This window comes from Bactrocera oleae, chromosome 4, assembly GCF_042242935.1.
Source record: "Bactrocera oleae isolate idBacOlea1 chromosome 4, idBacOlea1, whole genome shotgun sequence".
NCBI classification, from domain to species: domain Eukaryota; kingdom Metazoa; phylum Arthropoda; class Insecta; order Diptera; family Tephritidae; genus Bactrocera; species Bactrocera oleae.
This window is the reverse complement of record NC_091538.1, coordinates 72,434,709-72,449,168: the sequence shown is the minus strand read 5'-3', so window position 1 is coordinate 72,449,168 and position 14,460 is coordinate 72,434,709. Positions and strand designations below refer to the sequence as shown.

At 35.6% G+C, this 14,460-nt stretch overlaps 1 protein-coding gene and 1 long non-coding RNA gene across 7 annotated transcripts in view; both read left to right on the top strand.

Moving 5' to 3' along the window:
• Window positions 1-14,460, top strand: part of Corin (corin serine peptidase) — a 44,140-nt gene that overhangs the window by 22,896 nt on the left and 6,784 nt on the right. For 4 of the 5 annotated variants that reach the window (XM_070108546.1, XM_070108547.1, XM_014230523.3 and 1 more), the window contains exons 2-5: window positions 9,802-9,921; window positions 10,110-10,506; window positions 11,775-13,659; window positions 14,183-14,352. In XM_070108546.1, the coding sequence (XP_069964647.1) occupies window positions 9,818-9,921; window positions 10,110-10,506; window positions 11,775-13,659; window positions 14,183-14,352 (2,556 nt within the window). In that variant the 5' untranslated portion in view covers window positions 9,802-9,817. The remainder of the gene's footprint in view (window positions 1-9,801; window positions 9,922-10,109; window positions 10,507-11,774; window positions 13,660-14,182; window positions 14,353-14,460) is intronic. The other variant, XM_036367556.2, reaches the window with a different exon arrangement.
• LOC138857139 (uncharacterized) lies at window positions 4,278-5,142 on the top strand. Of its 2 annotated transcripts, none has more exons than XR_011396137.1 (3): window positions 4,278-4,391; window positions 4,468-4,611; window positions 4,686-5,142. It is a non-coding gene; the product is annotated as an uncharacterized lncRNA (long non-coding RNA). The 2 variants fall into 2 exon arrangements; XR_011396136.1 differs by having other exon boundaries at window positions 4,278-4,411.

The window sequence follows — 14,460 nt, the reverse complement described above, 5'->3', positions numbered from 1 at the left end:
AAAAGAAAGCGTATCATGAAACTGAAGAGTAAATAAATGTCTAAAACTATCTTCCATATGTATTAGTGTGGCAAGCCATATCTTGAGTTTGAGCTTTTCAAAGCGCTTGAGTTATAGTCGATATATGCATTTAATATGACTACGCAATTGTCAAATAATCACTTGAGATAAATCTGGAAACGATAATACATTTCGGATATTTCAAGCGATAATGGATATTTACGAGCATTTGTATTATTAAAGACAATTAATTACAAATAATTTAGCTGCCACAAAAAGGCATTCTTATACGCCAGTATAGAAATATCGCTGAGAAATAGCGGTAGTATTAGTTAAAGGAAGATAATCAAATATTACATTTTTCATATTCAAAAATTTACCGACCATTACTTTGAATCTCTTTATACATTCTTAAGGGAATGTTCTCATACTCGTCAATCTTAGAAATTCCAAGCAATAAACTAGGAATTCGAGTAGATTGGATAATTTTGTGTTTACGGGAAAAGTTCAATTGAATTCGTTAGAAATGCTCAACAATGAACGGCTCTTAATTCCTTTTATAAATATCAATCATAGTAATTAATGCTTACATTGTTTATGGTGTTGTATTTGTTCCTCATAAAAATTTATTACACACTCCGAATATTGCTCATACGACCTGTAGTCCCTACTTATGCAGAACATTTAGGTATGCCCAAGAGTGTGCAATTTTAATTGGCTTAAATAAGATACATACATCGCAATCATAATTATTAATAATTTCTTTAATATTGCCAGTAAGGGTTGATTACAATTTGATTATTAGCTTGAAGATGAGTGTGTGAACTAGATGCATTTAAATGCTTCACTAGTTTACTAATTTTTAATGGCTTTAAATTCGATTAAAAGTTTTAAGAAAAAATCAGACAATCCCTATTGTTCTTATTGAGCGTAGTTGATTTCTATTCATTTTCCATTAGCCATATTTTGATATTAAGGAAAAGTTATAACTCTTATTCATTTAATGACTTATTACGATTTACTTTTTTCATCGCCATGCTACTTGGCGATTACAAACGTTGTTATGGCAAACATTGATGCTTGTCTTTATTTGCATTTGTTTTTTATTATAAAGAAATACCGCTCAAATATGCAACCATGAACGATGGCTAACTCGAAATAATAAGATGAATAATGATTTTTTATCTGGTAAACATCCACACATAAACAATTGCGTGAAATTGCGTGCTATAAAATTCATAAGCGGAGATGCGATGTTAGTAATGAAGCGAGCATTTAATAAAATTAAATGAAAATATACGCTTATTTTTTATTGGCATGCATATATAAGCCAGCAACTTGCTGTTATAGATTCAAAGTTATTAAGCAGGATTAAAGCTTTTGCATCCACTTGGCCAAGGACTACATGTATAATATTATCGATATTTTAAAGTACTTTTCAGTGCTGGAAAAGTGTTACCACTGCTACCGTATGTATGAATGTTTTTGAGTTATAATTTTACAAAAGAGGCTGGCTTGTTGCCTAGAGCACCAGTAAATGCTTTGTTTTGCTCCAATTTGTTTACCTCGATTGTTGTGTATTGGCTTTAGCGCTGAACAAAGGCGTGGGTGTGACGTTATTTTTGATCAATTTTATTCATATATATTATACATAGATATGCAACAATATGTGCATATGTATTTCCAAGCGGTGTTGAAATTGTATTAGCTGTAGCGCTCTTGGGTTGTCGACAAGTACACAAAAATACGAACACAGAAATTAGAGTGTTTCAATGCTTAAATGTGTGTGAATGGAGCATAAGCCAGGCATTTATGAGTAATTTCATGAAAATAATGCGATTTGATTTTTCATTTATTTGCTCATTTTGACAAATGTGTTCTTATGTACAATATATATATATATTTACATATTTGTTAAAATGCGATTGTTTTCTCGTAGCTCAATCTGTAAGAGATTTTTTTTTTAAGTTTTAGCTGTATTTCCGAGCTAGTCTGTTAGTTAATTATACCTGAACAGGGTATATTAAGTTGGCCACGAAGTTTGTAACACCCAGGAGGAGATGTCGGAAACCCTATAAAATATATACATAAATGATCGGCATGATGAGCTAAGTTGATTTAGTTATGTCCGTCTTTTCGTCTGTCTGTATATATTCGAACTAGTCCCTCGGTTTCTGAAATTTCGATGTGAAATTTTGCACCTGTCCTTTCCTCACTAAGAAACTGCTAATTTGTCGGAACCGCCGATATCGGACCACTATAGCATATAGTTGCCATACAAACTAAACAATCGGAATGAAGTACTTGTATGGAAAACTTTTTCATTTGACGAGATATTTTCACAAAATTATGCAAGAGTTATTGTTTAAGGCAACAAAGTATTCTCCGAAAAAATTTTCAGATCAGATCACTATACCATATAGCTGCCATACAAATTGAACGATCGGAATCAAGTTCTTGTAAAAAACCTTTGTATTTGTAAAGGGGATTAAGCTTCGGTGCAACTGAAGTTAACGTTTTTTCTAGTTTTTTATTTGAATAAATTGAAAACTAAACTACTTTGATACGATGAAATTCATACATTTGTATAAATATGTGGTTTTGACTCTTATAGTTTTGTGACATTTAAATAAAATGCATAACTTTATTGATGCTTGATTTATATTCTGTAAAGTGAGTATACTCGTATATAGGAAGTAGGCGTGGTTGTTGTCCGATTTTGTAATTTCGTACTGTCATGTGTAAAGTTATGTCGAAATTAGTACATTAGTTTCTGAGGTATAGAAGTTCAGCTAAAGGTGGGCGACTCCTTTGAAGCCCTTTCATACCATTACCACTCCATCTATCTCGATTAGTTTTAGGTGCTACAAACAACCGTTAGGTGAAAAAACTATTATACACTGTAGCAACATGTCGCGGTATACGAGTGCGAGTATACCATAAAAGTAAATTTTATGTAAAGTGGTCCTAGTCAAGTTACCACGCTATGAGTAATTTTTATTCAATGCAAAATTTAATCGTTGCAATAGTTTCTGTTGGCGAGTGCGTCTGGGTTTTAACCAACAAATGCAGTGTTTGTATATTTTGGTATTTTTTGTATTATTTGTAAACACGATCAAAAAAAATTTTACGAAACTTTTACTTATACGTTGACCAGGTGTTGGCATGCAAATGAGTATCTAGATCTCAGTGTTCGGCATGGCCTGCAACAAAGAGGCCAACGTATACTATTATTATATAATATATAGTATAAGTTCAGGTTCGTGAAAACCGCTTCTCTCTACATGACTGACACAAGTTTATTCGGTGTGAATTACAGGGCGAAGAAGTAGGTGAAGAAAAATTAATTACTCTTCGTAAGATTGGATCTACATATGTACTGGTGTATGTCATCCAATAGCTTCCTTTTCTTTCATATTACCTTGTACTACTTATGTATATAACATATACTTGTATGTATATATACAAGTACGTAGGTAAATTTTGATTTTCGATTAAATCCACTAGATTTCAGAGGTTTTTGGTTTGATTCCTCTCAACCATCGGCGAATTCATTTCTTATATATTGTCGAGTAGATGCTGTGAAATTGACCCGACGGAGTCGCTTAAACATTCACTCGCACATTTGTATATGTGTACTCGTATATATGTATTTTTAATTTGATTTGCATTTTCAATTGAATATCATCAACTAAATTTTGTTTGACAAACAAATTCCCCGAATTATATGAGGCATGTCTGTATGTAGTCTGTGAAAAGGACAAATAGTACAAAATGTGTCCTCGCCTTGAAAAAGTTCCGACAGCCCCTACATACATACATAAGCAGTAAATATATTAATAGAGGACTAGAAGGTCCGCGCGACAGGATATATTATATATACATATATATGTGTATGTAAGAAACAAACGTAGATAATGAATAAATGCAAGGACATGAGCTCACTGCTTAACAAACCGTTAGACAAAAAATAGGCAAGCAAACAAACATAGAAAAAATGGCAGAAACACATAACATTGCTGAATACCAAATCGACCAGAGAGAAAGTTTGTGTAGGCATTATGAGAGTGATACGGGCGCATGGGTAAAAAATTCTTTGCAGACACTTTTGGATGGACTTAAGCTTTCATTTAAAATTCTTGTCATGTTTGAGCTGCCGCTTTCAATTGACAACATTTCTGCTACGCTACGACGACACTTACACTCCGACGCACAAAGTTTGGCTCATACAGCATTCCCCCACTCACTTGTCTGCTCTGTCACATTTACTTCATTCAAATAAACACAAGTGAAGTGCCGCAGAGACTTCGCTGCTTAAAGCTTAAAATCATCAACTAAAATCGAAGTTCGATAGTGCTACATCTTGGTGTCAAATGGAAACCAGTTTGCTGGTAATATTAAACGAAAGAAGGTTCGGAAAGTTGCAGCCAACATAACTAAATAAAATACATATGTTTATATTTCTAGATTTGGACACATTTCGTGTTATCAATCGATTTTCTGTCTTCTTGAAAGATACATGTTTAGATATAGATATTTGATATTCCTCAGCAGTAATATGACCGGCATCAGTAAGAGTTTTCCCAGTCAGCTTGTGTTTCAAATTATTTGGTAAATTGATGAACTTTGACGTACCTAGAGTGTGACGAATCTATTTATTTACATTTTTTTGCATTCTATCAAAGTGTATCAAGACTGTTCCAGCTCGAGTTACTTACATTGGCATACTGGGTGACCCTCAAGTACACATGAACGCACAGCATATAATGGCAGAAAATTTTCTAGTTGAATGCAGTGTTCCAGGGATTTTTGATAACTCTTACAATTTATTATTTTTTAATGTGACACTAATTTTTCATATATACACACACTCTTATGCAAATACGTAAGCATGTGAAACTTGTTAACACTGAAGTTGTCTTTCAACTGTCGTCCTGTTCATTGGATTGCTGTGTCCACAAATTTTTCAAGTCACATACCGTTTGCCGACGCCAAAGCAATTCGCATAGAAAGCGATAAACAATTTTCATTTGTACTGCTTTAATGACATTATTTAAATAAGGCTGTTGTAAACTTTACTATCTTGCAACTTTGCGTGATTATTGCAGGTAATATTCTCCGGAAGTATTTATTAGTTCCCTTTGGTTTTTACAATTTTTTTTTTTAAATTTATTATTAACTATTTTTTACAATTATCTTGCTCTCTGTATGCCCTTGCCATGTTCCCTTTGTGCAGCTTTTTCCTCTCCTTTTTCGAAACTCCTCTATGACAGGAGTGTTGGCAATATTAGCAATATCGATATCCTAATGACCACAGCAAGTAATTGCGCGACTTTTGTCAGGAAATCATTATATTTGCCTATTGGCTAAAGTCGTTTGTAGTATTTGCATATGCATATACTTGTATATATTTATATTTGGAATCAGAAAACGAACCAGGATGCCCAAATAAAGTAACAAATGAGTTAGTATTTTTGCTGACTAAAAAAACACCAAGTTTTAAAGCAGTGTTTACAATATTGTCCCAAGCTAATTGGCGCTAGAAAAAAATCGACAAATCATTTTGCTTATTGTTAACGACTTGAAGTTATGCTACAAAGTCGAGACTTTCATACTTCAAGCAAATGCTAATAAATTTTTTGTGTTTCTCACAAATGTCATGCGCTGTCTTATTATTGCATTAAAGACAATTCAAATTTAAGCAGAAAACTGTGTTAAATCTATTTTTGATACCCTTACAAAGCACTTTTTATTGTCATGATTAGAGCAAGTTATTACCGATTAATGTAAAAATCTTACATAAGCATGGCGTATATCTTCATATTCAGTACATGGAAGCTAGAGAAAGATTTGAGACTCTTTCGTATAATAAATACCTTATTTAATATTGGAGTTATGCATTATTTAACCATTAGGCTGTTTACAAATTACGAGGTTCGAAGATATGTAGTGGTTGTAACTCAATTGGACTATTTAAAGATTTGGTTAAGTTTAGTTCAAATTGGTCAAGTTTGTGAATTTGGAAATTTCCTTAAACGAATCTACTTGCTACGGACCCGCTGTATGTGAGCTTACCCACCAGATCTTAAGTTCTTCACAATTTTTAAGAATTTTATTATCAACATACATATTTAATCATACATATACGAATCAGTGCGAAGAAAATGTGCTTGTAATGTAAGCGGTGACGCGACGTGAGTAATTGCGTTGCTTAGTAGCTTCGCTTTAATTGGGTCCAAATAAATTGATATAGATAAATGAAGACTTTGTTGCTTTTAGCTCTTCACCAAATATATATACATTTTTATTGTATATTAATTTAGGTGGAGCTATATTATGATATAGGTGAGAGCAGGACCGGTGAACGAATTGTGTTTCTAAACCTATGATTTTATGATAATTATTGCCCATGGGGATTGGAAATAAAATTAATAATTGCAACATGTTGCTACAGAGTATAATAGTTTTGTTCACCTAACGGTTGTATGTAATCGAGAAAGTTATCCGGATGACTGTCTGTCCGTCCGTCCGTCTGCAAGCGATAACTTGAGTAAACATTGAGATATCTTGATGAAACTTAGTACGCATATTCCTTGGCACCCAAGAGGGTGTCATTCCAAATGGACGGAATCGGACCATTGCCTACAAAACGCCATTAAACGAAAACTCACTAAATAAATAAAAAATAACTACAAGCGTTAAATTTCACAACCAAGATGGTAGAAAAAGACTTTTTAGGATCTGGTGTGAAAATTGGACAAGTATTGGACAATCCTATATCTCAAGAACTACTCGGGCGATTTAAACCAAATTTGATGTGTGTGGTTACCCAAACACTTCTATTTGACACTGCACAAATGAGCGAAATAGGATTCTGTCTGATTTCTTCACTTTACAGTATACAAATCAAACAACAATAAAGTTATCAGAATAAAACTTTGCACAAATAGTGCTCTCAAGGCATTTCATCTTACGAACAAAAATTGTCAAAATCACATTATGACATGTGGCAAAAAAGGGTAAAAACAGGTCAACACTTCGCTTAGAACCCATATACCTAACATAAATATTTTCGAACCGTTCAATTTATACCGCATCTATCAATCAATATGTAATAAATCTTAATAAAATTCATTTCATTTTTTATTTAATTTTCTAATAACAGTATATTCTCTTTTCCTAAATGAATGACATCACGGCGATACTTTCCTTAGTTTGATATAAAGTTTTGCCAAAACCTGAAGGTGTTCCTTTGCGTTTATTGCTTGCAAGTTGCAAGAGTATAAAATGTTCGGTTAAACCCGAACTTAGTTCTCCTTACTTGTTTTTATATTATTGTCTTTGCATTGATGAAAAACTACACACTGCTATAAAAGTAATTATACACGCACTCTTTTCAGAAGCGTCTTTCTTATATGTATAGTTATGTAATTCATGAACTTCTCGTGTGCTTATTAAATCCATTTGCGTAATGTGCAAAGACTATCTATTTTACAACCACAATCGACACACACGCTCACTCATACATAGGCAAACACGCATGAGCATTCGGGGCGCCACGAAGAATGCCACGCTGCAGATGGACCTTCAGACAACGTGGCCAAAGTGATATGGTGAATATATAATTTGTTATTGCACGCTGGCACGGCTGACATTGTCGTTTTGCCCCTTAATTTCACGGATTCAATAAATTTATCTATTGTTATGTGCCATCGTGTTGCCCTAGGCCCAACACATTCACACAACTGCGTATTGGTTGAAGCGGCATTGCGAGGACATAGCAACTTGTGTTCATATATGTATGCATTGGTGCGCATAGAAATTCCGGCTTCCTGAAAATCTCAACCTAGAAAATATTCTGCTGATGCTTATATTCTACATTGCAACGAGTGAGGCGAACTGGTTCGGAAGTGATTATATTTACACCACTTGGAAATTGACTACCAGTTTTGTAATTAATGAAGCAATATTAATTTAGAACTATTCGTTCCGCACAATTAACGCTAGAACTGAGCTTATTTGAGCTTTACACTGAAATAGTCGCGTTCTTATAGTCTGACGTCCCTAAAATTAATTTATTAATTGATTAGTATGAATATCGTATTCTTCTCCAAACGAACCACTTACGCAGTTCATAGTCAGTGATATGCAACAAAAGCAAAGAATTGTAAGCCGTTACTTGGCATATTTGAAATCAGTTCATTTTTCTATGGGGTTCAATGTATCCATACACTCGTTCCTTATTTATCACACTCATTCCTGCGGTATACACATAGGTAGTCGCACATTTTAACGCCTGTCACTGTGACCATTTAATGTCATGCAACAGTGGTCACACCCTCACCCATTTAAGCTCTAACGGTTGTTTATTTGCATTCTCTAGGCTTCCTAATAGTGTTATTTATCGTTAAATGTTTACCATTATTTTGAAATTTACTCGCTTACGTTCACAAACACACACATACCTACACACATAGTATACTTAGATGAGTACACAATAAACAGGTGTGTGTGTTTACGAGTATATAAACATATGTGGCATTTAATATACACTTACAAACATGCGTTGGTTCTTGATTATTTATGCATAAATGTGTGCCTTTTTAAAATATTAAAAATATTCGCCGATTTTTCTTTTCATGGAATAATTTATTACGCTTTATTGCGATAATAACTTGAACACTTCAGTATACAAGTATGCGTTGTGTTTTGGAGCAATTTCACTTAAAGTAGGTGCAAAAGTTATCTTATTAATAGCCAATTTAATATGCTGATGATTAAGGAAATGGATTGAAGCTTGATTAGTTATGGCTAAGTTGGGTATATTTGGTTATATTTCTCAATAATAAAAAAGTTTGATAAATATAAAATAAATTAAATATTTTATAAATCGAGAAAGTCATAAATGAAATTATAAATTTTAAGGTCTTGATATACAAATTCTTAACAAACAACTTATAGAACTTGCTAAGAATTTCTTGCGAACTTTGTATCACCTAACAAGGGCATGATTAAGACCAAACGTTTTGACAATTACTGTCGCTTTTCTTTTTATGATTATGGTTGATGAATATGACGTCCAAATTGTCCAACCAACTAGCGAATGGCACTCCAAAAATGATGCTGAAATGATGGTTCAACATAAATTCATTCCACAAAGTCAAAAGATTTTTAAGGAATACTACTTGACAATTTTAAGGCGTCTACGTGATTGTCACTGACTTTTTGACCAAACACGAAACGGGAGTAATTGTTCAGCCACCGTATTCGCCGGATTCTTTTTTTTTCTCAGTTTTAGAAACTGGTAAATCCATTTCGGAGAACGTGCCATGAGTCCATTGAAGTAACTAGCAGTCATTCGCTAAAGGCACTGAACGCCATCCCAAGTGAGGCTTATAACAAGTGTATGGAAAGTTGGATTAAGCGTTGGCATGCTTCTAATGGCACAGGAGCCTGTTATGAAAGCGATAAAAAATATTTGTACTAAAATACATTAAAATTTAGTTTTCTGACAGTATTAGTCAAATTTGATCACATCATAAACATATATGGTTAAAAATTTTATTTTTAATATATTGTAAATAGATATGTTGACGAATACACGATTTTGGAAAAAGTCACTTAAATTTCAAGATTTTTTGGAAGAATAACTTTGCTCATGAATTTTGTGAAAAGTGCATTCTGGTACTAGAGTTCCTTTTTATAACACATTGCAATTGCTAATTAACACTCAGTACATGATATTTTCATATTATCTTTTATATAGCTTGGAAATATCTTTATATATATTTTTTTTTATAGATTTTAAACATTATTGATGACGATTTGCAAAAACATGAGCGCCACACTGTCAATTAATCAGAAGCATTTGAGCGTCAACGAGAATCATTTTGGTGGCGTTGTAGAGCGAAATCGTTCACGGTAAGTTATCCCAAAATGCGCATTTATGCTAAATAATTTCCCATTACCAAAACATTATTGTACTACTGTCTAACGGTGAGATTTTTCGCATCAACTCGCACTAATTACGCTCATTTATTGTCAATAATAACAAAATTACAATCATTAACCAACATTTGTGACGCGCCTGAATGTAATGTTTTGCGTAGATCGGAACGTGCCTCCAGCTTGGCACTGCCGCACAACTCTCTCTTGGATTTTTATGACAAAGAGCAGGAACAATGCAGCTCGGTGGCTTTGTTGCCGACGACCGTCAATGTAGTGGTGCGTCGGCATTCGTCGCACTACTATCCAATGTTAGAGGAGAAACACACGCCGCCGTTGCAGCAACAACAGCAGCACCAACAACAACAATCATTAAAAACACATTCACAAATGCAAATGCAGACAAGACAATTAAATGCGATGACCGCAACTGGTGGCACACTACCAACGCTGACCGTTGCCATTCCCGAGTTGCCGCAATACAATTATAATCATAATAAAGCTGGTCAATTGGCGATGCAGGACATGCAATCGATGTCATCATTGCCGCTTTCAAGCCTTGTAAGTACAATGAATGCAACTGGCCAATTGCAAGAGAAGCCATTCCACGCACTTACAAACACAGACACACGCACAAACTATGCCAACCACCCAGTTGATGATAATGCGAAAAATTACAATAACGCTTTCGCATACTCTACAACTGCTGCTACATACACAATCACAAATACTTGTATATGACTTCAAAGCATATTTGACGCAATTAACCGATGCATGCAACGTTATTCCTGGTAAAAAAGAGAGCAGAGCCTACGAAATTTATAGCAAAAATATAGAACATACTTTTCCAGCAAAGTCATATAAATAGACAGTCAATACTCTTCTCGCACCCATCTAGATCTACATCTGATACTATATTTTCTCTTCAACCTAAAATGCTGCATTGCTCGGGATTTGAACTCACGATCCACCGAGTGATAATTTGTACTAGATGAATATACTTTTAAGGGATTTTTTATTCTTGCGTGTATAGTGTGTATATAACTTATTAGGTTTTATTCCTGTCTAATATCAAATAGTGTCGATTCTTGGCAAGCAATGTCAAATGTCCCTGGTATAATTCTATCACGAAAAATCATATCATACCTTCCGATAAATGTTAGGTGTTGAATCGCCATTCATATGTATTTCTTGCACAACCGTTCTTGATGTTAAGTTAGTTTAAGATCCAGATGAAATTTCAGGACCAAATGGCATGAGCACGACAAGAAATTGATTTAACGTTATAAAGTCTAATCAGAAGTTAAAGCTTCAATCCTGGTTGATTACACCATCCCTAAGTACCCTGATCTGGTCACAACTGTGGTTTGTGTGTCATCACTATGCCACATCGTCTACATAATTCTTAATTTAATACAGAAAAAATTTAAATATTTACCGTTATCCAAATTCAATATAAAGCATCGAAATAAAAACATTGACTCTCTGATTCTTTGATTACTTTTATTCGGACAAAGTCCGCCCAATGCAAGTCTAAGTAAACATTTGTTTACTTAATGGCCTGAACTCAAATCAACAATGATTCCAAAGTCATTAATCACCATCAGGTACACTCTGATCTCCAATACATGCGCAAAAACAGAATGCTAATATACTTACATAATAAAGCAATACATACCATCAGATATTCAAATGCGTGCGCTAACACAAATCTCCATTTCAACATACATACAAGTACATACATACGTACGTAAACATATTGAACTGTATGTGAAATGTAATTCTTCATTCACGCATCATTGTCCATCTTTTTATACGTTTGATTTCAGGTGAATGGCAAAGAGAAAAAAGTTTTCACATACAATACGGTGACCAACAGTGGCAACAGTGCCACCAAAAATCAACCTATGAACTTGCCGAACACAGCAGCCCACTCAAGTATTGTACCGGATACACCACCCCCACCCGTCCCGAAGCGAACATTTCGTGGCAATTACGCTTGGAACGCAGCAATTGATTCGCCCACGCCCACGTCCGCAAGTCAAACACCAACCAAAGATAAACAACACATCAGTGTTGGCACCGCTTTTGTTTATCCACCGCAAACACAAACCCTTTCACCCGGACATCGGCTACATCAGCAACAGAGCAACACGGTTTATTACAACTCGAGCATTGGTGGCGGAAACGTAGGCGTGGACCCGGCACAAATACAAAGTCAATTGCAATCACAAACACAATCCTTGCTTGTTGACCTGGCCACACGTCCGCTATACGTGGATTCAGGCCTAGATGCTGGCGGTATTTCAGATGATGATCGAATGAGCTTGGAAAATTCTGTATTTGACGAGTCGTTGACATCGACACCTGTCAAGGTCACCACAAAGACAGCGTCCGAAGGTACGGCAGGTGGTAAGTTACTAAATGCTGCATTCACAGCAAAGACATTGGTAGCTTTTACTGGGGAATTGAGTAACGCTGTAAAACGTGCAAATCGCTCATCCAGCAGTACGGCTGACTCTACCATCACCCTCTCTTCTGGCTACGGTTCAGGTCATAGTGAACGTTTCGCCTCCTCCTCGACAAGTGCGGACTTCCGCAGCCGTTTCTCATCTGTTGATACCCAATCATCAGTGGATAGTTGTCCAACAGAGAAGACAAGTGAGTCCTCTGTATCCAAAGATTACCCTAAAATGGAACGAGCATTACTTAACGATGCTATGAACGATTACAATAATTTAAATAATAATGAAACTCGTATTCATGTGGGATGTAATAGTTTGGTTGGTAATAACAATGCGCCCCCTAGTCGGCACTCTCCAAATGCGAATACTCAAATGAACAACGGATTGGTGCAGCAAAAACCGCCTATAGTTCCAACACGAAAACAGTATCCAGATGTAGCAAAGATTCCGCCACCCTGCAGTAAAAACAGTTCACAGCAGTCACTACAAAGCAGCGGTTGTGGCAGCGGCAGTGGTAGTGTGGGTAGTAGTAATGCTGTCTCTACGGTATCGGCTTCCACGTCCACCTCCTCTACGGTGTCTGCTGGTTCGGGTTCTTCTACGGGTTCGCTGCTGTCAGGATCGGCCACTACATCGAATAATGCCATTTCACCGCTTACACATAATGCAGCCAATGTTTATCAACAGCCAAAACGTCCAGTACCGCCGATACCGCCAACGCGCGGTCAAATTAGTTTCGATCATAATATCAATAATGGTACGCAAATGGAAGCAACATCGTCCGCGTCGAAACCACCAACAGCACTAAGTGTTCGGAACAAGCTTGGTAAAAATAAACCTCCCCCTATCGTTTACCCAAAACTACATCAACGGCAGGACTCCAATTTGTCCAGTGACAGTTTTTCCGTCACTTCCAGTCCTGGTTATAACTCAAAAAATCTTATGGATGTACCACTACTTCAGAATGCTGCACGTATCAATAAGAGCAGTGCGGGTGCGGGATTGGGTATGGGTGTTCCGCATCAGGATTCAGTGGATGGTTTTAATTTAAATGGATCACGATTTGCTGCGCTAACATCCAGTGGAATGGGAAATCCTGTGCTGCCACCTCCACGTAACAAATACAGCTGCCGTCAGGATTCCAATATTTCCAGTGATAGTTTCAGTCAAACATCCAGTCCAAGTTACAATACAAAGCAAATGGAAGCTCCTTTATTACCCTCGCTCTCTGTAAAAAGGTTGTGCGGCGGTAAGTTAACCATTTAATCGAACATAAAACACCATTGAACTGATCCAAAGTATGATCGTATCCTGACATATTAGCAGTCGAATAAAGGGTCTAATAAAACGACTAGTTCTCCAGATGCAACTTAGAAATTGCGCAAGCGAATTCTAAAATTTATATTAATTTGAACCGGTTTCGGTGTAATAAATTCAGTAACTGTTTTTAACTGTTTAAAAGTTATGATTTTTAAAAACAGGGCCCTACCTTAAACAGACTTATTTATTGAAGTCAAAACTAAATTTTTATTTCATCGAAATCTAGACTTAGCGAGCCAAATCCAAAAACCTTAGGAAAAAACACAGCTATTCCATTAAATGTTAAATTAATTTCTGAATTTAACTCAGTAGACCTTTAAGTTCTGCGTCCTAGGATTTTATAGAGACCGAGAAAAGCTAAATTTGGGCAGTTAGTGATTTAAATTAATAATAATATACCATTTTTTAAACTCCACCATCAGCAAAGTAGTTAATCTTGGATTCTGTTCCAGTTCCAGCGCCAATTGTTTATAAACAAAAACTGCAAAATGAAACCATCGAAGAGATGGAACAATCGGTTCCTATGTCGCCACTTACCAAATGCGTGTCCACTCCGGCTAGCCTACAAACAATTGTACGATTCCAAAATGGAGCGCCCAACACGATGTCACTACAGCATCAGGTAAGTACTTAGCGGAAGTTTGTAACACTTAATACTTCAATCGATTCGATATAACAGCGGTAATTAGATATTACATAAGTACAAATTTGGCTACAAAGTTTCAATATA